Genomic DNA, 27,836 nt, shown 5'->3' on the forward strand with positions numbered 1-27,836 from the left:
CTGAGGTCCCTGATGATCTTCTTGACCTTCCTGCAACACCTGGTGTTATAGGTGTCCTGGAGGGCAGGCAGTGTGCACCCAATGGTGCTTTCACTGAGCGTACCACCCTCTGTAGCGCCTTGTGGTCAGTGGCGGTGGAGTTGCTGTACCAGGCTGTGATGCAGCGTGACAGTATGCTCTCGATGGTGCTCCTTTAGAACACTGTGAGGGCCCTCGGAGACAGGCCAAATTTCTTCAGCCTCCAGAAGTTGAAGAATCGCTGTCGTGCCTTCTTCACCACGGTGTCTGTGTGGTTTGGCCATTTCAGCTCCTCTGAGATGTGTACACCGAGAACTTGACGTTTTTGACCATCTCCACCGTGGACCCATTGATGAGGATGGGGGCGTGTCCAGCCTGGTTCCTCCTGAAGTCCACAATCAGCTCCTTTGTTTTGCTGATGTTGAGGGAGAGGTTTTTCACTTGGCACCACACTGTCAGAGTACCTACCTCCTCCATGTAGGCCATCTCGTCATTGTTGGTAATCAGGCCTACGACTGTCCCGTCGTCAGCAAACTTGATGATGGTGTTGGAACTGTGTGAGGCCACGCAGTCGTGGGTATACAGGGAGTACAGGAGGGGACTGAGGACGCACCCTTGTGAGGCCCCCATGTTGAGGATCAGTGTGGAGGAGGTAATGGTGCCTACTTCAACACCTCGGCCCTTCAGGAGTTCAGTCTCAGGGCTATGAGCTTTGTGGTGAGCTTAGAGGGCACTATGGTATTGAAGGTCGAGCTGTAGGCGATGAACAGCATCCTCACATATGGATTCCTCTTGTCCAGGTCGTTGACAGCAGTGTGCAGTGCAATGGCGATTGCGTCGTCCGTGGATCTGTCAGGGCCGTCGGTGAATTGGAGAGGGTTGAGTGTGTCAGGGAGGGAGGAGGTGATGTAGTCTTTGACTAGCCTCTCTAAGCACTTCATGATGACGGAAGTGAGTGCTACGGGTCGGTAGTCATTCAGTTCAGTTACTTTCCCATTCTTGGGCACGGGCATAGAGCCAGATGGATATAGAGCCAGATGGAAGTAGAGCCAGATGGAAGTAGAGCCAGACGGATATAGAGCCAGGTGGATATAGAGCCAGATGGAAGTGTGCGCCCAAGCATCAGTATGTGATTAATTAATCAGAATGCCTTTAGCGTGTCAGTGACACTGATGATGACAATGCCGTGATGAAACGTGAGACATACAACACTAATGCTGGCACAGAACCACAGAGCAGTATTGATCAGTGCCAAGTGTGCTATTAAGGCGCATCACATACAACATCAACATTTTTCTCTTGGTCATTTCTAAAAGATCTAGAAACTGTGTGTAATGTCTGTCTGTCCTTTAGACTTTGGGAAACTACAATGGATAACACAAATACAATTTCCCTGGAAAGCATATTGGCACGTCTTTTGATTCAACTGCTGAAAATAAAAAGATAACAACAGACTATCAAGAGATTGACTGGTATTATAAGTGGGTGCACTTCAATCCTGTCTGTCCAGCTGTTCTGCTGTGTATTAAATTATACTGTAGTACTTCCATCAAACCACTAGAGAGTGCCATTTCTCTTCCATTGTGGTAGAATGAACTGTGGACTCCATGGCTGCATTTACACAGGCAGCCCAAATCGGATCTTACATTTACATTTTAGTCATTTAGCAGACACTCTTATCCAGAATGACTTACAGGAGCAGTTAGGGTTAAGTGCCTTGCTCAAGGGCACATCGACAGATTTTTCACCTTGTCGGCTCGGGGATTAGAACCAGCGACCTTTCGGTTACTGGCACAACGCTCTTAACCACTAAGCTACCTGCCCAATTATTGACAAAAAGAGCTGATCTGATTGAAAAAATGATCAGAATTGGACTGCCTGTGTAAACGCAGCCCATGACCCTGCTGAAGGGTAGAACTTAGTTGTAACTCGTCTAGGATACAGCCAGGTACAGTAGGTAGGCCCACTGTAGGTAGGAGCAACAGGGAGAGATGAAGGACAGCCATTTGCCTGAGGTAGATGATGGAACTATCCTGAGGGGATCACTGTCACTGGTACTTGGGTTTTATGGATCCCATCCTCATAAACCTGCTGGCATCTGCCTCTAACCGGGAGCAGCTAACTGTTATATACAGTCTGTGTCCGTCTCAATCACACCTGTGCTGCATATTCTAGCCACACCATGTACACATTATGTATGAGTGGGGCTTGGAGAGTTGGGTGAAATGAGCAACTAATTTATGCAGATGAAATCAGTCCAGAGGAGCTATGTGCTCCCATGTTCCTATTTAGAAGTATTGTCAGAAATCCAAACTTACAATGTCTTTGCAGTTCTGGCAATTATTTTCTTCAAATTGCCAAGTCAATCTCTCTAACCCCTGGGAAATTGACACTGCTGGCTATTTCTCTGAACTCAACACTATTCTCCTGATCTACAGCAATATCACTTCAACTCCCCAGTCTTTGACCTTGCAGTAGAAAACGTTTTATGTACTGGGCAAATTAATTTACTTGGTATTGATGAAGATAATAGGACGGCAATCCCACATACAGGCTGTCTAGTCTGGTGAGTAGTCAGACAGTCAGATCTCACCCTGCCTGTCACAAATAGTATGTATTTCTGCAGGCTGTGCGTGCTGTTCTGTACTGTGCAGGCCACACGGAGTGCCAAAACGGTCTTCATCTGGTGTTTAGCGAGGGCTGGAGATCTCACAGGAGGCACAGAGAGCCATTGTTCCCCTTAAAGCTCTTTCATAAGCAGTTAGCTGCTTACTGTTCAGCAGGCTCTAAGAGGAGAGAGAGAGAGGCTGTGTTAAAAGAAGCAAAGAACTCCCTTCATCAGGGGCCCGGGGAGACCAACAGGTCAAACAATCCACTAGGCATGATATTCTCCATCCTGTCTTTCTTCTCCTCCTGTTCTTCCTCTCTCTCTTCTTCTTTCTCTCTCGTGCTCTCTCTTTCCATTCTTCTCTGTCTATCTCACTCTCTCACTCTCAATCAGTCTTTCACTCTCTACCCCTCTTTCTCTTCTACACTCCAGCCACTGGGCAAAAACTGGTTGAATCAACGTTAAAAGAGGACTGAGCACGCCCCCATTCTCATCGACGGGGCTGTAGTGGAACAGGTTGAGAGCTTCAAGTTCCTTGGTGTCCACATCACCAACAAACTATCATGGTCCAAACACACCAAGACAGTCGTGAAGAGGGCACGACAAAGCCTATTCCCCCTCAGACTGGAAAGGAGACTGAAAAGATTTGGCATGGGTCCTCAGATCCTCAAAAAGTTATACAGCTGCACCATCGAGAGCATCCTGACTGGTTGCAACACTGCCTGGTATGGCAACTGCTCGGCCTCCGACCGCAAGGCACTACAGAGGGTAGTGTGTACGGCCCAGTGCATCACTGGGGCCAAGCTTCCTGCCATCCAGGACCTCTATACCAGGTGGTATCAGAGGAAGGCCCAAAAAATTGTCAAAGACTCCAGCCACCCTAGTCATAGACTGTTCTCTCTGCTACCGCATGGCAAGCAGTACCGAAGCGCCAAGTCTAGGTCCAAAAGGCTTCTCAACAGCTTCTACCCCAAAGCCATAAGACTCCTGAACAGCTAATCATGGCTACCCAGACTATTTGCACTGCCCCCCCACCCCCACCCCCACCCCATCTTTTTATGCTGCTGCTACTCTGTTAATTATTAATGCATAGTCACTTTAACTCTACCCACATCTACATATTACCTCAACTACCTCAACTAGCCGGTGCCCCCACACATTGACTCTGCACCTGTACCCCCCTGTATATAGCCTCCCTACTGTTATTTTATTTTACTTCTGCTCTTTTTTTCTCAACACTTTTTTGTTGTTGTTGTTTTATTTAACTTTTTTATTTAAAAATAAATGCATTGTTGGTTAAGGGCTGTAAGTAAGCATTTCACAGTAATGTCTACACCTGTTGTATTCGGCGCATGTGGCAAATAAAATGTGATTTGATTTTATTATTTCTACGTCATTTCAACCAAAAGAATCAATGCGATGACGTTGAATCAACGTGGAAAACTCATTGGATTTGCAAAAAGTCATCAACGTTAGGCCATTTTGTATTTTTTTCACACAACTTTTAACCTAAATCCAATGACATGGTGACATTTTTGGTTGATTTCACGTTAGTTGACAACTCAATCAAATGTAAATCAAAACTAGACGTTGAACTGAGGAGTCTACTGGAGTAGCAAGTGTCTCTGGTCCTGGCCCTCTGTCCTCATCTGACACCATTTTCTCTTTGTGACTGTATCTCTGAGTCACTCTTACACTAAGTCTCAATCTAATCCATGTAGAGTCGCATTGCATGACCATGATTTAAAACCTGTTTCTCATAAACACCACACACTCCCAGAGGGAGAAGTTCGGCTCCACCCAGGAAAAAGAGGGGTATTTTTAGGCATTGAGTCCTTCTTGAACAATTTCCACTCTCCCGCCTTCTAGATTGGCTTTGAAGATAGTAGCCATGTGAAATCGGAGGCAAAACAAGACTTTCACAAGGAACAGTTTCCAGCTACACTGTAGATGCATTCAGTCATTCTGTTGTATTGTCTCTATAGTCCACCCATCTAAAACACTATCCCAGTGGTTGGTTGCAGTGGGATTGTGGGCATTACCCTGACCAGCTCCGTGTTGCAACACAGGTCACCTACCCACAGGAAATTACTTCGGCACATCAGCCTTTGATGTTTCCTGTTCATGTGTGGCAAACATTCATTGTTGCTTCAATAGCTTGTTAATTTAAGGCCCAGCTGGGTGGAAAAACAAATACACCTGGATGGGCTGTGGAGCGGCTATGTGGAGCTTACAGTAACAGTGGAAAAAGTATCATGGGTGTTATGTAAGGCCTGGGCCAGACAGTGCAGTTGAGCAGCAAGGCTCCACACACAGCAGCTGGATCTCCCACCAAAACAATGGGAGAGATAATAACAGGAGGAGCTCCAGTCTGCTGTACACCTATTGTCCTCTGGGCTTTCCGATATGGAAATCCTCCTGCTCTGTGGCTGCCCAGAATAACACAGTGGGATGAGTCTGTGGGAGGCGGGCTGTGCTTCGTCAGGCCTCTCTAGTGTTGGTTAAACACCACAGGAGTAACTCTACACTACCACCTTGAATCTGGTGAAACTCACCACAGAGTTTGTTTGTGTGTGGGTGTGCAAATGTTTGTTAGTGTACGTGCGATTAGATGTGCATGCGTGTACGTGCCTAGCATAGATGACATATGCCTAAGAATGAGGCCCTGCATGGTCTCAGTTGCACCCCCATCGGTGTAATCCCTGTGAGGTGAGCTGAGGTGAGGACAGGGCTCTGATGTCACAGCGTTTGGGATCGTTCATCCTCATATAACACTTTCTGTCATCAACCTGAGTCAGACAAGGCTGGCAGCACTCTCCAACATCACAATTAATAATGAGGGAAGACGTGGTCGCCTGTTCCAACATGTTGAGGTGACTGAATGAGCATGAATGAATGGAGATGGTAGTGAGAGAATTAATATTTGACATAAAGGGTAGATAACAATGGACTGAAGAACTGAGTGTTTCTGATTTGGGCCACTTTCTCATTCTAAGGCATGTTGAGCCAGTGCCCTGAGTAGTGGTTAGGACTACCTACTACCAATGTTCCCTCTTATTTACTTTGGCACTGAGCAAATTTCAGGTCTGCTGAGCGCAAACTTGAACATTGTGCAACTTCCGGTGTACGTTTACTGTGAACATTGAGGCTGTACCCGCTTTAAGTTACAGTTTTAACAGTGGCCAAGTCGGCTACTGTGGCTATTTGATCATAATGTAGGCCTACCAGAGTGGCATACCATCAAAAACAATGGAGAAAAATGCATCCCATAACAATTCAACAGCTGTTCAATGTAGGCCAACATTCCATGAGTCTTTTGAAAAAAACATTCAGGCCTTGACATTAACCTGTTTATCCACTTGTCTTTCAGACAAGGATGTGACTGAAAATGTTGTGATGTTTGATGCAAGAAACTACTTTACAAAATAAAATTAATTATTATTCCCACACCATTATTACAGAGAATCAGACAAATTATGCTACCCTCTGCCTATTGGCTACTTAGCTTATTCAAGACCGTCTCAAAATACAACACTGCCCCTTTAACACATAAAAAAACCTCTTTACCTGACTTGCTTCCAAAGATGACTAGAAATGCACACATTTTATGCTCTTGTAGGATGCAACCAGAAATTTGCTATAACTGGGCTAATAACTCGCTAACTAGGAAAGAATATGAACAAATGTGGCACAATTCCCACAGTAGAGCTAAATGTTGATAGTGCTAACTAAAGGGGAAAACTCTAGAAAGTGAAGTTCAATCTCGTGCATCTCTGCGCGGGCTGATATTTAATCTGTCCAAGGGGAGCTTGCGCAGTTTATAGGGAACATTGCCTACTACCTTATTGAGGTAGCAGAGCGGTGTGTGTGTGTTCATGAAAGGCTGCCATGGCACCTGATGGGAGAGCTGCTTGGTTTGCTCTCCTGACCTGCATGTGAGGAACCACTGGGTTTGCTTTTCACACTGAACTGAGAGCATCCTATCGCATGAGGCAAGCAGCCCAGGGTAAGAGCGACAGACTGAGAAAGTGGGTGAGGGAAAGATTGAAGGAGTGGGTGAATGAGCATGTGTGTGACTGAGCGAAAGAGAGAGGGAGAGAGAGAAATGTCAGGCGTGTGAGAGAGATGGTTGTGTGGTATCAGAACACACAGGCCTCAGTCACCACTCAAGCCCAATCACAGTGTGCAGGGACACAGGTGAAGGTAATGGGAAATATGATTTGGTCGATGCAATGACCTACTTCTGAGACAAAGTGCCTCATAGCCTGGAGAGAAATTAGATTAGTGTACTAGACTGAGGACATTTCCTCCGCTCACTCATCCTTTTCCTTATGAGGCTTTTTGACAGCCTCCAGCCTTAGAGAGAGTAGAATTATCTATGCTCACTGCAACCTTACATAAATAGGAATTATAGCTAGAGCCAACATCTGTTACTTAGCTATTAAACATGTACTATACAAAAAACTTTTAGAGCACTAGATTTCAAAAAAGTCTAAAGAGAAATGTCTCTCTTCTTGGTGGAAATTGAACATTGTTCCACATCGTTTACATCTAAGAGCCACTCCTTTCTACCCCAAGTGGTCTCTGCTACTTTTTAACCAAAGAGACATTACTCCACTGAAGTTACTCACCTCCTTAACTACAGATGAGTACAGTGTGGCTCCTTCTGAGACAAAACATAACTAATCTAGTGATCACAATCTCCTGTCTGCCTACTGTTTTCATGTGGTGTTGCGATAATAGTTGAGAGCTTATGAGGGCTATGTCAGGATCTTCACTCCTTTTCAAACAAATGCCCCTTTCTCTCTGCCATTAACCAATGGGTATATTGGATGATGTCTACACAGGAAACAAAGCTTGAAGAGGACACTGTTACACAGCTAAACTTTATGAACTGAATGCTCAACCTGTCTGCTGGAGAACAAAAAGTAAAACCTCTTGTCGAAAGAATAGTGCATTACAAAATATGACATCATCAGACCTTATACCTCAAACACAGGAACACACACACGTACAGTACACATGTACACCAGTGGCGGTCAGTGCTGTTTATGATGAGGGAGGATAATTTTTTTTCTTCTCATGAGCATGGCCTTATTTCTATAACAGCGTGTTGGATGACTGTCATTCATTTTCCATTCTCTTGCTTCTCCTTCATTTTTGAAGAAATTAATTTGTTGAAAACTGTTCAACTATTGTCTTTCTCTCTTTGAGTCAACTACTCACCACACTTTATGCAGTGCTAGCTAGCTGTAGCTTATGTTTTCAGTACTAGATTCATTCTCTGATCCTTTGATTGGGTGGACAACATGTCAGTTCATGCTGCAAGAGCTCTGGAAGGGGGTGAGAACCAAGAGCCTCCTAGGTTTTGTATTGAAGTCAATGTACCAAGAGGAGGACGGAAGCTAGCTGTCCTCCGGCTATACCATGGTGCTCCCCTACAGAGTGCTGTTGAGGCTACTGTAGACCTTCATTGTGTGTTTTAATCAATTATTTGGTGACGTGAATATACAGTGGGGAAAAAAAGTATTTAGTCAGCCACCAATTGTGCAAGTTCTCCCACTTAAAAAAATGAGAGAGGCCTGTAATTTTCATCATAGGTACACATCAACTATGACAGACAAAATGAGAAAAAAAATCCAGAAAATCACATTGTAGGATTTTTTATGAATTTATTTGCAAATTATGGTGGAACATAAGTATTTGGTCAATAACAAAAGTTTCTCAATACTTTGTTATATACCCTTTGTTGGCAATGACACAGGTCAAACGTTTTCTGTAAGTCTTCACAAGGTTTTCACACACTGTTGCTGGTATTTTGGCCCATTCCTCCATGCAGATCTCCTCTAGAGCAGTGATGTTTTGGGGCTGTCGCTGGGCAACACAGACTTTCAACTCCCTCCAAAGATTTTCTATGGGGTTGAGATCTGGAGACTGGCTAGGCCACTCCAGGACCTTGAAATGCTTCTTACGAAGCCACTCCTTCGTTGCCCGGGCGGTGTGTTTGGGATCATTGTCATGCTGAAAGACCCAGCCACGTTTCATCTTCAATGCCCTTGCTGATGGAAGGAGGTTTTCACTCAAAATCTCACGATACATGGCCCCATTCATTCTTTCCTTTACACGGATCAGTCGTCCTGGTCCCTTTGCAGAAAAACAGCCCCAAAGCATGATGTTTCCACCCCCATGCTTCACAGTAGGTATGGTGTTCTTTGGATGCAACTCAGCATTCTTTGTCCTCCAAACACGACGAGTTGAGTTTTTACCAAAAAGTTCTATTTTGGTTTCATCTGACCATATGACATTCTCCCAATCCTCTTCTGGATCATACAAATGCACTCTAGCAAACTTCAGACGGGCCTGGACATGTACTGGCTTAAGCAGGGGGACACATCTGGCACTGCAGGATTTGAGTCCCTGGCGGCGTTGTGTGTTACTGATGGTAGGCTTTGTTACTTTGGTCCCAGCTCTCTGCAGGTCATTCACTAGGTCCCCCCGTGTGGTTCTGTGATTTTTGCTCACCGTTCTTGTGATCATTTTGACCCCACTGGGTGAGATCTTGCGTGGAGCCCCAGATCGAGGGAGATTATCAGTGGTCTTGTATGTCTTCCATTTCCTAATAATTGCTCCCACAGTTGATTTCTTCAAACCAAGCTGCTTACCTATTGCAGATTCAGTCTTCCCAGCCTGGTGCAGGTCTACAATTTTGTTTCTGGTGTCCTTTGACAGCTCTTTGGTCTTGGCCATAGTGGAGTTTGGAGTGTGACTGTTTGAGGTTGTGGACAGGTGTCTTTTATACTGATAACAAGTTCAAACAGGTGCCATTAATACAGGTAACGAGTGAAGGACAGAGGAGCCTCTTAAAGAAGAAGTTATAGGTCTGTGAGAGCCAGAAATCTTGCTTGTTTGTAGGTGACCAAATACTTATTTTCCACCATAATTTGCAAAGAAATTCATAAAAAATCCTACAATGTGATTTTCTGGATTTTTTTTCTCAATTTGTCTGTCATAGTTGACGTGTACCTATGATGAAAATTACAGACCTCTCTCATCTTTTTAAGTGGGAGAACTTGCACAATTGGAAGCTGACTAAATACTTTTTTCCCCCACTGTATTTAGTACAGTTTTATCTAAAAAGGATAACCTTTTCAATGTTTGACCATTTTTATTTGTATGAAATTCCCTGAGGAGGATGGTTCTCCCCTTCTTCCTCTGAGGAGCCTCCACTGATGTACACATACACACACACGTACTGTACACACATAATGTCTTCTCCATATATACGGTACATATTTACTGTCTATTAATCTTTCTTTCTATCTCTTTAAAATCCTGGAAAAATAAACTAAGATCACTTCATATCCTTGATGTCAGATCAACATCTTGTGTCAGAGGTCCCTGAGAGCTACTAGCATTCTTGCCCTATTTCACTGACCTCAGAGTTACAAAACTAGTCTAAACTGTTTTGTAGGAATTAGTTTCATATCAACTTCAAAAAGCTGAACTATATCCTTACAGTATTTGTTGTCTGGTAGAAAACTTAAACCTGTATGACTGGTATTGCCATTCCTGACTAAAACACCATTCAGATCAGTGTTGAATCAAACCTAAATATTTTTGACCGCTTAAAGTGAGATAACAAAACAATAGTGACACCTGTTGAGCCCTGTGTCTCAGCCAGCAGTATAATGGTTGACTGGGTTCCTACCTTGACATACTCCATGGTGGGATCCATGCTGCTGCTGGGGTCCCTGGGGAACAGAGACAGAGACAGGGTTCTGTTGAGTGAACACATTCCTACTGGCTGCTGCTGGTCCCATCCACTCCCTCCCTGTGCTGTGTTGTGTCTGCAGAGCTGCTGCTGCTACTACCCTGGCTGCTGACTGAGATTCGACCTCCTCTCTGACAGGAGTGGCATGCTCAGACACCACCTGCCTCCCCCCACCCACTTGTCTACCCAACCACCCCCCACACAAGTCACAGCCACATGTGTCCCCTTCTTCTGACCTCAGTGGCAAATTCACAGAGGGGTAAGAGAAACTCCCACATTAGTCCTGTCTCTGTTACATTAGATGAGAAAATGGGGTTTAAACTGTCCCTGTCATTAGCAGGGCTAGTCCTCCCTAAATTCTCAGAACCAACTTGAGATGTCCAAAATGTATTTTGAGAGGAAATAACTTCTAAAGGCTGAGAGGAGTTAATTTCAAATTCCTGAGGAGGACAAGATGCATCCTCAGAGTTCTGCTAAACATTAAGTTTATTTGAGTTCTGCCTCTCTTTGCCTCTGCCTCTGCCTCTGTCTCTGCCTCTGCCTCTGCCTCTGCCTCTGCCTCTGCCTCTGCCTCTGTCTCTCTCTGCCTCTGCTTCTGACTCTTTCTGCCTCTGCCTCTGCCTGTCTCTGTCTCTGTCTCTGTCTCTGCCTCTGCCTCTGTCTCTCTCTGCCTCTGCCTCTGCCTCTGCCTCTGTCTCTGTCTCTGCCTCTGTCTCTCTCTGCCTCTGTCTCTGCTTCTGACTCTTTCTGCCTCTGCCTCTGCCTGTCTCTGTCTCTGTGTCTGTATCTGTCTGTCTCTGTCTCTGTGTCTGTTTCTGTCTGTCTCTGTCTCTGTCTCTGTCTCTCTACTCTACTTTTTTCTCCAATATTCTGTTTTTTTGTGTGTTTAAGAGTAGTTGAATCCAAAGCCTTGATGCAGAGGCCTTACAGTCAGTCAAGAGGGGAAATAATTCCTTGAGCCTTTCACCACTTTTCCCATAGAGATTGTGAAGGGGAAAAAACACAAACATCTTATTTAAGAGCCTCTGTGGAGTAGAAAACTGTGGAATGTTGCCCCTTAATCCATACAAAATGTTGACTAAGCGAGCGAGTATCCAAACTAAAGAATTTACAGTAAGATTACAATGTAAAAATAACTCACCGGACTACTTTGACGGCCCTTGGTCTTTCCTTTTCTCCCTAATTTTCTGAAAAAGGTGTGAATGCAGCAGGAAATACGGTGGCGAGTAAAGTCAACTGAAAAGAGTATGTTTGCTGCATTCTAAGAAGTTCAGCGCCGGCCACTAGTTCTTAAACAGCTCCTCTCAGCTCTTTCTCCATTTAGAATCTGTACGACCGCATCTCGTCTACTCACTGTGGGGAGAGCTGAACTTTCTCTCCTCTGCCTATTCTTTCATGTCAGCCTACACAGTAACCTGGCTTCTCTTTCAGCAAGGTGAGTGGGTGGTTGTATGTCACGCTCCCTCAGAGGAACACAACACAGGCAGGCTGCTGCGCTGGCTGGTTTAGCTCTGAAGTCGCTCCCTCCGCATCGGAATAAAGAGCTGGCCTTGTTACTCAACACCTACAGCTACAGTGTTAGGTAACATCACAATCCGTTCATGGTACGGTGGTATCATACAGTTCACGGTACGGTGGTATCATACAGTTCACAGGACGGTGGTATCATACAGTTCACAGTACGGTGGTATCATACAGTTCACAGTACGGTGGTATCATACAGTTCACAGTACGGTGGTATCATACAGTTCACAGTACGGTGGTATCATACAGTTCACAGTACGGTGGTATCATTCAGGACATACAGTATATCCCCAACCTCCCAGGTCCTAGAGGGTAGAGAACAGAGGTGTTGGGAGGCATAATGGAGATTTTATCCTTTCTCACAGAAAGAGGACGAGCGAGGCCGCAGGCCAACCAAAGAGCCTATCCCTCCAACCGGTTGAGTGTCAGCCAAACCACAGCTGCATCGTGTCTCTGAGAGGAAATGTGTACCCTGCTCAACCACTGACTTTCCCCAAACCTCAAGTTCAAATGGAGCTCAGTCAAGCCAAGGACAAGGACAGGGCAGGTCACACACAGACGACCTGGCTATAATTGGATTTCCGCACACAGCCTCCCCTTCTCTGACTGACTGACAGAGAGAGAGAGGGGCACTTGACATGCAACACTCCTTCAGCCCTACAGAGGAGTCAAAGGTTGTTCTGGATGCCTAAGGCACATGCACACTACTGACTTAAGGGGCAGTGTGACTCTATTGGCAAATCCCTCAACTTCTACACGTATAGTACAGTGCATCAGCGCTCTGCTGGGCACAAAATAACTTAAATCAAGTCACCTTATTGAAGTCATTTTCCTTAATAAATGCATACATATACTATTCCCTCCTAAACAACATTGAGTGACAATCTGGCCATGAAATAGTGAATACAGGAAAAACTTGGGGAGGTGAAGGGGCGTGAATGATTGGCCCAGGGTGAGTCGGATCTCTTTCTATATTTTACAGGGTAGCTGCAGGTGTGTGTCCCCTCAGACAAAACATGTGCTGTCCCTCAGCCTGCTGCTGGCTGGTTCAGCTGGGGAGAAGGACAAGTAGCAGCAGCCTTCTAAAAGCAGAACCAGCACCTGCTGGTCTGGGCTGACTGAACATTATGAACAGAACTGCAAACACGTACAGGAATTATAGTGTATACACTGTGATTGGCTTAGAAGCATGTGAGTCCCACAGCCAATCACTGAAAATGATGGCGTACAGTAAATGTTTGTTCCGTGGCTGTGTTTGATATTGGAATGGAATGTTTACTGTACCTAACCAACCCTACCACAGCATGATTTCATCATAACAATAGCATCTTTGTCCTGGAGTCGGGTTAGCTCAAAGCGTCCTTGGGAACATCGAGGCCTGGCATCACGGCATCATGACTTATCTCTGCTGTGATACCAAGGACAGCCTTGGCATGGCGGAATACAACAATCCTTTCCTTGAAAAGATGTGGTGTGTGGGATGTCTATTTGCCTACCTACATGGTCCTATCAATGTCCTGTACACACTGCATCTGCAGCTCCATGTTTTTGTTTTCGATCAGAGTGGTTTATTCAGAACTGACCCTGACAGTCAGACATCTTCACTGTTTTTTAACCTTCACCACTGTTCCCCATTCTCTAGCCTTGCCTGTTACCATACAGGTGTCAGGTCCAAACTCAGCAGCAGCCCATTTCTCAACAGAACAAACAGAGAGACTCAGTCAGTCTAGATTCTGAGCTCACGGCCAGCTCCGTCTTTAATCAGCCCTTTCATCTCCTCTACGAGGCTGAAATCTCCTCTCCATCTCAACCTGAGTCAACCTGAGTCCAACTCGTAAAGGATTTGCAGGCATACCACAGCCAGAGCTGTCTACCTCTCCCTGGAGCAGAGTGAGTGGGCCCTGGGTTATAGGAACTATCTGGCTTATACATACGCACACAGACAGACTGAGGTCAGGGGTCACCTGAAAAATGTCTCACTTTGTGGATCAATCCAGATAGCGTCATCGATACAGAGTAAACCCTGATTAAGTAGCGTGTTGCTGATGGAAGGAGCACTGTCTGGGGCAAGGGTCAACAGACAGTCAGGGAGACTAACAGGTCAGCACAAAGAAACATAGGTTTGTTTAGAACATGTGCAATATCCAAGGAATAACAATTAGTCAAGTAGTTCAGTCAGTGAGCAGAAATGAAGTGGTAATTCGTTAATGTAATCTCCATGAAAATAAATGGATAGAGTGGCATATCCTCCCATCTGAAGTTAATAACAGACCTATCTTTTTATAACAGAGTAATCCTGAAATTTCCCCTCTAGCCAGCTACAACCAGTCAACCAGTGGCCTTAAGATAGACACAATGGGGCTGCAGTCTTGTCCTGTAGCAGACAGCACAGTGCAGGCAGAATGGGTCCCTAAGAACTAAAGATTTTATAGTGTTCTGTTAGCCTTCATCCCTGTCCATGTCCCCACATCAGCGTCTAGAGTTACAGCAGCAGCCACAATCGGATACGCTACGGCTGGGCTCTGGGCTGTGTACTTAATGCCACAGGATCCTCTGTTCAGATCAAATCAAATGTTATTGGTCACATACACATATTTAGCAGATGTTATTGCGGGTGTAGTGAAATGCTTGTGTTCCTAGCTCCAACAGTGCCGTAGTATCTAACAATTCACAACAATACACACAAATCTAAAAGTAAAAGAATGGAATTAAGATATATATAAATATTAGGATGAGCAATGTTCTGAAGAAGACACTGCACCTCATGGCTCTCTTCAGTACCTCTCTACCTCTCCTCTGCTGCCCTCTCTCACTATCTCTCCCACCCTCCTTCCCAGACAGTCCTCTACCCATGTTGCTTCTCTTCACCTCCACTGTGTATCCCATAGTGCCAGAATGGAGGTTGTTATGGAAACCAGTGGCTGATTCATTCTCTTTCCCTTTGTCTAGTTTTTACCTTCACTAACCTCACCAGCTTTGTGGGGATGAAATACTAGACCTATATTAGATAACCTTCAAATGTCAAGGGATGGACACAGGCTTTTCAGTTCTAATTAACAACACCCTCGCACCCCAACCCCCTTCCTCCACCCAGGCCCAGACATATTCTGTCTGCCTGCCCATAGCGTGTCTAAAGAAGGGGGCTGTGTTTCATTCTGTCCCGTGCTGCTCGGTTGCTCTGAGCCATTTTACTTTTAATGTTAAAATGCGATGTCCCAAGTATAAATACAGTAAAGTTCACACACTAAAGGGTAAAAAAAAATGTTTTGAGCAAAATAGTGTTTTTTTTAAGACACAACTGCATACTTGAAGGAGTATGTAGGGCATTCAAGGAGTTGGTCTGATGGGAATCCATGATGTCATTGGCCTCCCCCCTTGCTTGAGGAACAATAGAGGCGCAATAGAGAACAAAATATGAAAGGCCCACCCTCCCACTTGTGCTATGTCATGATTTGGTGGACCACCTATTGAGATGTGCTTTTTGTTAAGTAAATCAGGTGTTAGATGAGGTGAAAAGGAGACTGGAGTGCCACTTTAAAACTCTGCCACACAGGATCTAACTCACAGCCAGGGCTGTCTGGGAGTATAAATCTCAACTAGAGACAATCTTTGTTGTTGTGTTGGGTGGTTTATATCACCTTAAACAGAAGGCTTACCGTCACTCCATCTCTGTGTATATGTTGTTGTGTCTCTGCCCACAGTTTTCTGGGCTAATCACATGAATTGATGCTGTGGAACTTCTACCTTCACTTTCTGTGTTATCTGAGATCAAGCTGTTGTGTTTCAGTAGTGAGTGCAAGGTGCTGTGGGGAGGAGGAGGGCCCAAGCCCCAGATAACATCTAGAGGAGGCCACAGGGAAGCTGCAGTGCAGTGACTCAACAGGGCCTGAGGGATACAGCCCCCTGCCCTGACAGACAGTAGCAGAGAGGCTAGTGATAACATGTGCTGCTCACTGATTACATCTCAGCTGACCTGCTTACCATGGCAGACACTTGAGCTGGGACACTATTTCAGAGTGAAGTAGTCTCAGTCAGTCAGGGGGGTGATAGCAGCACAGCACTCAAGTAGCTTTGAAGAGCGACCCCTAAGTGTCTTATTGTACAAAACAAAACTATTGGTTTTAGATTGTGTGATATGAACAAATGAAAATGTAGTATTTAGTATTTATTAGGATCCACATTAGCTGCTGCCAAGGTAGTCCTAAACTAGTCCAACATATAAACCATAGGACTGTGTGTATGTACCTGTATGCAGAGTGGCCTTCCCTCCCTGTATGGTAAGGCTGGTGTTCCTCTATGATGTTGTGGATGAGTGGCGAGGAGGGCAGGCGGGTGCGTGCTGGGTGGGGCAGGGTGCCCATGTGGCTGTACATGTCCCAGGAGCGGGCAGGGCCCTGGGACGGGGCTGGAGACCCTTTCTTCCTCCTAGGCAGAGTGCCGTGGATGGAGACACTGTGGTATCCGGCTGGGGGCAGTTCCGGTACTGCAGGCCTGGATGTCAGCAGGTCCATGGAGGAGGCCAGGGGACACTGCCTGCTGCCCACGCCCATGTGCATATTCCTGGGCAGACTGGCAAACTTCCCCTCTGCCATCATCCTCAGCTCTGAGAGGGAAGAAAGAGAGAGGCACACATCAGATCAGATGGCAGGAGTAGGAGTGGACTGAGGATCTATTTCCACCTAGAGGTTATATAAGGCTGGTTATCTCAGATGACTGTGTTTTGTTGTCAGGGACAGCAAACATGTGCTGCTGATGCACAAGATGGGTGGCAACATGTGCGTGCGTGCGTACAGTTCCTCTTAAGCTGCCAGTATAGTATAGCACAGTGACAATGGCATTGGTACTGGATATGTTTAGATAATGATGTTACTGTATATACGTAAGTACAGTGAAATGAAGCCAGTGGCATAGAGACCACCATCCTTCGTTCTTAACTGACTTGCCTAGTTAAATAAAGGTTAAATAAATAAATACAATCCACTGATGATCCCTCCATACAACCTGGCAGAGAGAGGAGCAGCAAGGAGCACAGAGACAACTCCAGGCTATCAGTGAACCACCAGCCAGTCTGACTCTGACAACACAACAGCAGACAGGGATCTCTTGTTCCCTGTCTTCTCCAAAAACATGTTTACCTCAGTGTTCCACACCCAGTTTGGACCACTACGCCACTAATTGGACAATGAAATAAAGACTATTTTCTAAGCCAAGAAGCTTTTCTGCTCAGCTTTCAGCTTTTATCTGTTGCCCCCAGCCACCTCCTTAACATGCTAACGAGCAGAGAAACTAAACTCACTCCTCAGCAGAGAGGGGCTGTCGTCACTTGTTGTTGCTGCTGCTGTTTCCTCACAGAGCAGCGGCAAAGGATTATTCATAACCTGTTTTATTTCCTAAACTTGACTTGGCATGTGAAGGGGGTGTGAAAGTTTTTTTTTTATGTAGGTCAATCTTCTCAGGGTTTAGCCGTAATTTAGGTTGTTTGATTATCATACTGTAAGGGGTCAACTGAGGATAAAGCCTGCGGTCTTCATTAAAATGCAATTGTGTGGTGATGAAAGATAAAGAAAAACTTTGGTTAAGAACGCCTAGCACTTTGATCATTTCTTAAAAAACAGCCTAGACAAGCATAGGCTGGTCACCAGCCTTCACCTTGTTTTTTCTGGTGCCTTTGCTGTGTTTTTGCTGGTGTCTTCACTGTGTTTTTGCTGGTGTCTTCACTGTGTTTTTGCTGGTGTCTTCACTGTGTTTTTGCTGGTGTCTTCACTGTGTTTTTGCTGGTGTCTTCACTGTGTTTTTGCTGGTGCCTTCACTGTGTTTTTGCTGGTGTCTTCACTGTGTTTTTGCTGGTGTCTTCACTGTGTTTTTGCTGGTGCCTTCATTGTGTTTTTGCTGGTGCCTTCGCTGTATTTCTGCTGGTGACCAGCCTTCGCTGTGTTTAGGACACTGGTGACCAGCATGGTATGCTGTTAACCAGTTTATTCTGGTATGCTGGTCACCAGCAAAACCAGCATCAAAGTGCTTAATTATTTAAGACAGAACATTACATATATTATAAGGCTTTAATTTTCAGGTTCTAGTTTTTCCCTAATACAGTGGCCACATCAGGCCTTCAAGTCACATTAGGCTGGCTTGCAAATCGATTTTTAATTCCTGTTGGAATCCAGCCAGAGTGGGGATATCCAACAATTATAACTTTTATTCACCCACAATCTGTATTCAGAATTACTGCCAGGGTTAGAAAGATTAATAAATGAGTCTACCTAAACCATCTAAACTGGAACAACCATTTCAGTAACGGGTGCAATAAATCCAACTAACAGATTGGATTAGTTTAGAAACATGTATGTTATTTATCTTTGTGTAGCATAAGATTAATTAACCAATCAATGTACTTGCAAAAACACAACAAACAAAAAAGATATTGAAACAAACAATTCAAAAAATCTTACTGCAATAGAGAATGCTGGGAAATATGATAATGATGGGCATGCTTTTGCCAGACCAGCTTGACCAGTTAGACCATTGTGGACCAGCATAGACCGGCATGGATCAGCTTGGTCACCAGCATACCAGCATACTATCATAAACTGGTCACCAGCATGAGCTGGTCACCAGCATCACCAGCTTGACCAGCTGGTCGGCCAGCCTAACCAGCTAGACCATGCTGGTCAGACCAGCTTGACCAGCATAGACCAGCTTGACATTTTGGCTGGTCTATGCTGTTATTTTCATCAGGGTTTGCTTTACACACTTATGCATGGATGTGAACCTCTGTGTGATTAAAAAAGCTGAGTAGTGCAGAATGCGTGTAAAACAATGGGTGGTGGGTTGAGGGAGCAGCAGTCCTATAGAAGCCCCTTGGGGAGGATGAGGAGAGGTGGAGAATCCACTGACCCAGACAACAGCTGACTGTGAGCACGCACTGACCCTATTAACTAGCGCTATTCAACACACATACTGTCACCGTGACCCCAAGACACACACACACAGACACACACACACAGACACACAAGGCCTGGTGCTACTTTCAGAGCCTTTGTCCTCTTTCTACTGTGTGAAATGTAATCTGAGCCAGGGCTGGTGTCAGTGTTTCGGTCTGGTATTAACGCTGTGAACTGTCTCTAACTGAGAGGGGGAGATTTAAGGCCCTGCTTCACGTCCCTAAAATGGTTAATCCTCCCCACAGGAATTGCAGTGCAACCAGATATGTTCTTCTATGGGGAGATGCTTTGCTATTTTACCCCACTGGCTGAATGCCAGGAGGGCAGCAGCAGGGAGGACTATACTGTAGCATGGGAGGAATTCCCCACCATCACGGGTGCTGCTGACTGACTGACTGATGGGAGAGTACCTTAATCTGCCCTGTGATGACAGCACACTTCCAAATACACAGACACCCTCATTCCTATCATGCAAAGGCAATCAATTAAAATAGAAGTACAATATAGTCCTGTAATTAACGTATGATAAGATCTACCTTCTATCTGTGCTATGTCTCCTTACTCAGCATAGCAGCATCAAGGAGAAGATAGAATGCCAGTAGTGTAGACATAAATCTAGCTCCTTATACTGGGAAATAACCATGGTTACCAACAGGTTTCAATCTCAGGAGAACTGAGGACATTTCAGGGGGAAATTGGATCAGAAACACTTTTGATCCACCTACTGTGTTCCATGTGTATTGTGAGACTAAAGATCAGAGCAGAGTACAGGCTTTCACAGAGTGATATGGTACTGTTAGCTATCCAGAATCAAAAACTCCACCACCCCTATATGAAAAGTGATTTTCTTTCCCAGAAATTCCTTATCTCCTCTAATATCATGTCAATCGATCACAAGTGGATCTCAGATCAGATCAGACCACCACAGATGTTTATTCCCCTGCTCTGTGTCAGACTCATCAGGTGGACTGAGTCACTGAGCACATTCCACTTCAATTTTTCAATTCAATTCAATTAAAGGGCTTTATTGGCATGGGAAATGTATGTTAACATTGCCAAAGCAAGTGAAGTAGATACTAAACAAAAGTGAAATAAACAATAAATATTAACAGTAAACATTACACTCAGAAGTTCCAAAAGAATAAAGACATTTCAAATGTCATCATCATACCAATTCACACAACTCAACCAGAGAGGAAGAGGCGAAGCGAAAGGTTTTACTCCGCCCAAAATCTGTCCACAAAAATAACCCAACGAAGTGAGCAATTTTGGAATGGCGGTCAATGAGAGAGTGTGGAATTTGGTCAACAAAAAACTGAATCTGGCTGATTTGATCGAATAGAAGTTGTGTAATGGTTAGGTTGTTACGAATGCACTGATATAAGTGGACGCACGTGGCATTTCAACAACTTTTTCATGGACATTGCCATTAAGGGCTTCCACCATTTTAAATTAGTCAACTGGGTGGGGATTCCTATGAGTTGGGAGCAGTCAGCCAATGAAGAAGAAAATTGACTACTTTAAAATGAAGATAGCCTCAATGGTGCTGCCCATGCTGTCACAGCAACTAGCTCTCACAGTCTCATGTCAGAATTAGACGTCCATCCATGTTTCTCAAATGTCAAATTTAGAAGTTGTTGCAAAAGTCACATTTAGAAGTGTTTCAGTTTAGGCATTAACTCTGAATGTTTAAGGTTAGGGTTAAGTTTAGGCTTTAACTCTGAATGTTTAAGGTTAGGGTTAAGTTTAGGCTTTAACTCTGAATGTTTAAGGTTAGGGTTAAGTTTAGGCATTAACTCTGAATGTTTAAGGTTAGGGTTAAGTTTAGGCATTAACTCTGAATGTTTAAGGTTAGGGTTAAGTTTAGGCTTTAACTCCGGAATCTTAAGGTTAGGCATTAACGCCGAATGGTTGAAGTAAGGGTCAAGGTTTGGGATAGGCTTTAAACAAAAATCTCAAAAACAACTTTCTACCGCTGGATTTGAAATTGCAACCTTTGGAATTACATTTACATTTTAGTCATTTAGCAGACGCTCTTATCCAGAGCGACTTACAGGAGCAATTAGGGTTAAGTGCCTTGCTTAAGGGCACATCGACAGATTTTTCACCTAGTCGGCTCGGGGATTAGAACCAGCGACCTTTCGGTTACTGGCACAACACTCTTACCCACTAAGCTACCTGCCGCCCTAATCAGAGGCAGATGCTTATGCCCATCCGCCATCCCCGTCCACAACACCCTAGCAAAACCGAAACCTACTTGGCCGGTTTCCATGTCATCTCCTGACGTCCTCAGACATGGATGGACGTTGAATACTGACTTGTATCACGGATGACCTGGCTGGTCACAGACGCTATAATGGCCAGATACAAAGATGAGTCCTCTATCTATCTCTATGGCCTGTTGTTCACACGTGTATCTGCCATCTCATTGGCTAGAATGGTCCCACCTGATCTTGCCTCCTACCGCCTGCCTTCCATCATTGAGGACATGTACAGTGCATCCAGAAAGTATTCAGACCCCTTGACTTTTTCCACATTTTGTTACGTTACAGCCTTATTCTAAAATTGATTAAATTGTTTTTTTTCCCCTCATCAATCTACACACAATACCCCATAATGACAAAGCAAAAACAGGTTTTTAGAAATGTTATACAAAATACAAAAATGAAATATTACATTTACATAAGTATTCAGACCCTTTACTCAGTACTTTGTTTGAAGCACCTTAGGCAGCGATTACAGCCTCAAGTCTTCTTGGGTATGATGCTACAAGCTTGGCATACCTGTATTCTTCTCTGCAGATCCTCTAAAGCTCTGTCAGGTTGGATGGGGAGCGTCACTGCACAGCTATTTTCAGATCTCCCCAGAGATGTTCGATCGGGTTCAAGTCCGGGCTCTGCCTGGGCCACTCAAGGACATTCAGAGACTTGTCCTGAAGCCACTCCTGCGTTGTCTTGGCTGTGTGCTTAGGGTCGTTGTCCTGTTGGAAGGTGAACCTTCTCCCCAGTCTGAGGTCCTGAGCGCTCTGGAGCAGGTTTTCATCAAGGATCTCTCTGTAGTTTGCTCCGTTCATCTTTCCCTCGATCCTGACTAGTCTCCCAGTCCCTGTTGCTGAAAAACATCCCCACAGCATGATGCTGCCACCACCATGCTTCACCGTAGGGATGGTGCCAGGTTTCCTCCAGACGTGACGCTCGGCATTCAGGCCAAAGAGTTCAATCTTGGTTTCATCATACCAGAGAATCATGTTTCTCATGGTCTGAGAGTCCTTTAGGTGGCTTTTGGCAAACTCCAAGTGGGCTGTCATGTGCCTTTTACTGAGGAGTGGCTTCCGTCTGGCCACTCTATCATAAAGGCCTGATTGGTGGAGTGCTGCAGAAATGGTTGTCCTTCTGGAAGGTTCTCCCATCTCCACAGAGGAACTCTGGAGCTCTGTCAGAGTGATCAGCGGGTTCTCGGTCACCTTCCTGACCAAGGCCCTTCTCCCCCGATTGCCGGCGGCCAGCTCTAGGAAGAGTTTTGGTGGTTCCAAACTTCTTCCATTTAAGAATGATGGAGGCCACTGTGTTCCTGGGGACCTTCAATGCTGCAGATTGTTTTTGTACCCTTCCCCAGATTGGTGCCTTGACACAATCCTGTCTCGGAGCTCTACGGACAATTCCTTCGACCTCATGGCTTGGATTTTGCTCTGACATGCACTGTCAACTGTGGGACATTTATATAGACAGGTGTGTGCCTTTCCAAATCATGACCAATCAATTGATTTTACCACAGGTGGACTCCCATCAAGTTGTAGAAACATCTCAAAGATGATCAATGGAAACAGGATGCACCTGAGCTCAACTTCGAATCTCATAGCAAAGCAAAAATGTCTAAAAACCTGTTTTCACTTTGTCATTATGGGTATTGTGTGTAGATTGATGAGGAAAACATTTAATTTAATCAATTTTAGAATAAGGCTGTAACGTAACAAAATGTGGAAAAATGGAAGGAGACCGAATACTTTCCGAATGCACTGTATTTCCATTGTTAAAGTGGTCACTTGACTATCTTGTCAATATAATGGACAATCATTGACTCAACCAAACACCCAACCTTAACCAACAGCACCCACCTGGTGCAAAACAGCCATTTTGTGCCAGACCACTCTCCAGTCACCACAACACATACCTTACTGCAGTGGCCAGGTGATGATTCCTATAGAAGCCAGTGAAACTGGTGGGGCTGGGGCTGGGGCCGGGGCAGTGAGTTAATTGGCTGGTGCCTGAGGGCTGAGGGCTGGTCAGTGTTTGGAGGCCTGCTGTTGACCTCAGAAAGAGCAGAATGAGAAACCAGCAGTGAGTCAGTGTGGCCAGAACCAGGCACATCTGTTCCCACTTAAGGAATGCTGTTTGATAATTACTCCCCTGTGGTGACAGTCTGTCGCACGTGGTGGAAGACAAAGGGTTAACTCTCTCTGGGCTCACTAAGACAACATGAATATTCAATATTCTGATAACATAAATTATTCCTGTGAAATACTGTAAGCAGCACTGTAGTGGTGCCTGGAGAAGTGGGTATACTCAAATTTTTCCAAAATCTTTTCAAAGGCCAGCTGGGAGAAGGAAAGGCGCCCTGTGTGACAAATTCTATGAGAAACAGTGACATACACTCTGAATGACCTAAAATAATAAATCCCATATTGGTCTTTCACAGTCACGCCAACCCAAGCTGTACTGTGCAGTAGGCTAATAGTGGGCCTACTATTGAAATATAAACAGGGTCAGAAATTCACAGGTTTCAGATTTTCTGGTTTTTCGTTCTCAGTCACACGTTTTTTATTCGTATCAGTGTGGATTAAGAAGTGAGTATATGCAATGACTACTGAACAATAAGTGGGTATACGGCGTACACCTGCGTATACCCTCCACTACACCACTGACTGTAAGAGGTGACAAGGTTATGGCCATCATTTGAACTGAGGTGTGAGTGTAGAAAATCGCCACCGTCCCTCTTCTTTTGTCTATCTCCTTTGTGCCTCTCATGATGTCACTCCGCTTTACCTCACACTGTTTCACTTCCTTTCTCTCTTTTGTCTCTCTACCTCTCACAAGGGTCTTTCTCTGGCTCTCTCCATCTCTGTCTCTGTTCTCTCCTCACTTTAACTGCTGCCCACTGCTGACATCATCCTATGCGTCTTTTACACACACACACACACACACACACACACACACACACACACACACACACACACACACACTCTTTAAAGTTCTTTGTTTGCATCTGGCTCATGACACAGGGCACATGTCATTGCTCATGTCAACAAACACAAATATTGTCTTTCCTTTACTGTACTTATAGTAGGAACATTGTGTCCTGCACTAGTCGCATGTACTAATAGCATGTCCAAATCTGTTACTTGAAAGTGAGCAATGCCAAAATTGGCCTTAATCAGAAAGATATGTGAGTCAACATGCAAAGGAAATGAAACTATAAACCTCAAAACTAAAGCTTATTAGAGAAGTTACTGAAAAGGTGGAGGAAGAGAATATTCCAGCGCATTTCAAGACAAACTGGCCAGTGTTATCAGTGTTATGTTGTTTTCTCCAGCCTTCCCCCACACTCACTCCTCCATGTGAATCTAGTGAATAATGCAAGTCCCCTTTAATGAATTCAAACTTGCGTTGAGTGGACAAAAGGCAGAGAGAGGCTGTGGGCCACGAGAGTACTCTGCAGAATAAACCCTCTAATACATTTGTCACTATAGGCTGACTGCTATTCCCATCCGGCTTCTCCTATCTATCCCATATCTGACAATGGAAGCAGGCAGTTCTGAGGGAGACAAAACAGTTAGGTCTGCTCTATTTTAAAATATCGCCTGTATTCAGTAGACATCTGGGCTGGCCATACATCTCTACCCCCATCAGACCCATCACACACAGGGCTTTGGGAGTTCATCTCCCCATTAATGCTGGTCCTCCACTCAGTACACAAATCACAGTGAATCAGGCTGGAGACAGGCTCTGAGCCGGCTCTCATGGTTTCTATAGCAGAGCGTCCAGCCTGCATCTTATCTAGTGTACAGGAAGGAATAGGGAGCTGTGGAGAAAGGGTCTGACTTGTGAATAGCTCACATGCCCAATCAGATAAGGTGTGGAGGCAACAGGCAGGGCAGGGAGATCCGGATGTCTTTCAGCTAAAAGCAGCAGCCAGCAGACACTTCACAGCTCTAGGGCCCTATAAAATCTGTTTTATTTTTTGCCTGATTTAATTTTCTTTCAGGTTTTTGGTCTTATAATCATACTTTTTTATAGAAAAACAACACAATTGGATGTGTTATGTCCACAACAATGTTTAAACCACATCAGGAGACCACTTTTGACATCTGTGAAGAATCTAATACATTTTGTGTGCACCAGCAATAGACCGTTGTTTGGTTATCAGTGTTTCTGTAGCACTCATTTGATTGCAGAGTTTGCAAAACAATTGAACACTGGATTGATGCGAATAATGATATCATGATATCATTCTGCCAGGTAGGCAAAGGCTACTTTGTATTTAACATGTAATTGAGAAGGTTTTTGGGAAAGCCTTTCCATCTCAACCAGAAGGAGGTTATCATTAGCATCATCGCTAATGGCTACAAAAAGTGTAGACTACACGTGCACCACACATACAGACATAGACAGGGGCATTCCTGTGCCGTTTCACAAAGTTGCAGGAAAATACGACTCACTGGTGCATTTTGTTAATGTCTTATGATAACTTGGGCAAATTAATGCATTTTCTAATAAGTTCAATAGATTTAGTTGATTTCCTACTAAGTCCAATACATGTTTGAATATTGTTGAATTCCGTTTTAATGTCTGGATTCCGTCCACATTCTCCACAACGCAGATGTTATAGGGCCCTACAGCTCCAGCTCTGTCACATGCTGCAGGCCTGGCCCCTCATTACCCAGACAGCCAATCAGACACACCGGGAAAGCTAATGAGTGGCACAGGAAAACAACGCCACAAATAAAAAGCATACAGGGAAATGAAGAGGCATAACATTAACCAGAGGAAACTGATTGAGTGAGGTTGCCCTTCCTCTCTCACCGCAAACTGGAGAGAGTGGATGGGCGGAAAACTGAGGACAAACATGCTTGCACACAGACATTAACATAAACACACACACACACAGCAGTGCATTACTGAAGCAACCCCTGGCTAGTCTTTCTCTCCAGATCTCTGAAAAGAACAATGAGCCCAACTGTCACATGACACTTGTTTGGGCCCTTCTTTTGTTGAGAAAGGGGGGTGTTTGATATGAACTCAGATCTCTCCCTCCTTCCTCTCCTCCTCCTCCTCCTCCTCAGAGAGAGAGAGAGAGAGAGAGAGAGAGAGAGAGAGAGAGAGAGAGAGAGAGAGAGAGAGAGAGAGAGAGAGAGAGAGAGAGAGAGAGAGAGAGAGAGAGAGAGAGAGAGAGAGAGAGAGAGAGAGAGAGAGAGAGAGAGAGAGAGAGAGAGAGAGAGAGAGAGAGAGAGAGAGAGAGAGAGAGAGAGAGAGAGAGAGAGAGAGAAACCCGCTGAGTCTTTCAGTCTATGGGCTGCATGGCTGGACTGTGTGTGACATATTAATCACTAGTTATTAAAGCCCACAGCAGTGGCTGCCACTCAATTCCTCACCGACAACACCAGCTACTGTCATCTCTCTCCTACACACACAGCATCTTAGGTGGCCAAATTCCCAGGGGAAAAGTCTCAGAAATCCTTTCCATTGACTAAGACAGTCCTTGAAAGACATCGATTCAGTAGTCTAAATGCTTATCTTATGATATTGTGTAAAATAAAGAAAAAAAAACGTTTTAGGAAATATTTGTAAAAGTTTGACCTTGTTACTGAGAAAAAGCATCAGCAACTGAATTGACTGAAGTTATTCTATTAAAAGCAATACTAAGAGTTTCCTGTTGTTGTGAATACGTGTAAAGTCTGAATAAATCAACGTTCTTTGAAGTTGTAAACAAACTAGAGAGATAGATACTGCCCACACCTCCTATCAGCATCTAGATACACCACCAACACACTGCAACACTCCCTGTGACTTCAATTCAGTGTCATTTCCAGAAATGCTTACCTGTCTATTTAAAGTTGCACTTGTTTTGAAAAAGAGCACAGCCAGAGATTTCCTCCTCACTTCACTTCAGTAGAGTTCCTCCTGAGCAGTAGCACTACAGAGTCCCAGGCATAGTAGACTGACTGACCAGCACAAAGACTCACACAGACAGGCAACAACAAGACCAGCGTGCAGAAACAAATTCCTTCCTCCTCTCTCTCTCTCTCACTCTCTCTCTCTCTCTCTCTCTCTCTCTCTCTGGCTTTGTGTCCTTGGGCCTCCCACAGTGGCTGTGTTGCCTTCCTATTCCCCTCAGTAGTATGACCTCTTTCTCTATCTATCTATCTCTCTCTCTGAAATACACAATCACAGACACACACACAGATGCCCCTGCTCCTCCACACACACCGCCCCACAGGGGAGTGATTTACGACTTCCCAGCCACACCCTCTGGGCTGGGTGGAGCCAGCAGAGTTGTCTCCTGACCGGCCCCCCCCCCCAGCACTGAAAACTTCCCTCTCCTCTTCCTTCCTCTTTCCCTCCTCTCCTCTTTCACCAAAGCCCAGGACAGAGGACAGAGCAGCTTAACCCTCCTAACAACAGCCTTTGTTACTGCCCAGTTTCACTCCACATTATGTCATGGCAGCTAGAAACAAAAAGGTCTAAGTAGTGATAAATATCCTTTAATGTTCTTTGAACAAGAAATTCTATTCCTGTCACTTGTCACTATACAGACAGTGCAACAGTGGGCCTATGATGTGCAATCTGCTCACGTCTCTGTAAGCATGAAAATAATTTGTATACAATTTTAAGGTAGCTAGTATTCTGTCTTGTAACACGTGTAAATGTCCCCAGCAGACAGAGGAAGTTGTGTTTGTGTTGACTGTGTTACTGAATAC

General features: G+C 44.8%; 1 protein-coding gene across 1 annotated transcript in view; it reads right to left on the reverse strand.

The window, feature by feature from the left end:
- Positions 1-27,133, reverse strand: part of LOC311149309 (breast cancer anti-estrogen resistance protein 3-like) — a 61,506-nt gene extending 34,373 nt beyond the window's left edge. The window contains exons 1-3 of the mRNA XM_084186447.1: positions 26,959-27,133; positions 16,167-16,524; positions 10,335-10,377 (exon numbers count right to left, since the gene is read on the reverse strand). Coding sequence (XP_084042573.1) covers positions 10,335-10,377; positions 16,167-16,516 — 393 coding nt within the window. The 5' untranslated portion in view covers positions 16,517-16,524; positions 26,959-27,133. The remainder of the gene's footprint in view (positions 1-10,334; positions 10,378-16,166; positions 16,525-26,958) is intronic.
- Positions 27,134-27,836: the final 703 nt, after the last annotated feature.

This window comes from Coregonus lavaretus (genome assembly GCF_964263955.1).
Source record: "Coregonus lavaretus genome assembly, chromosome: 21".
In the NCBI taxonomy this organism is placed as follows: Eukaryota; Metazoa; Chordata; class Actinopteri; order Salmoniformes; family Salmonidae; genus Coregonus; species Coregonus lavaretus.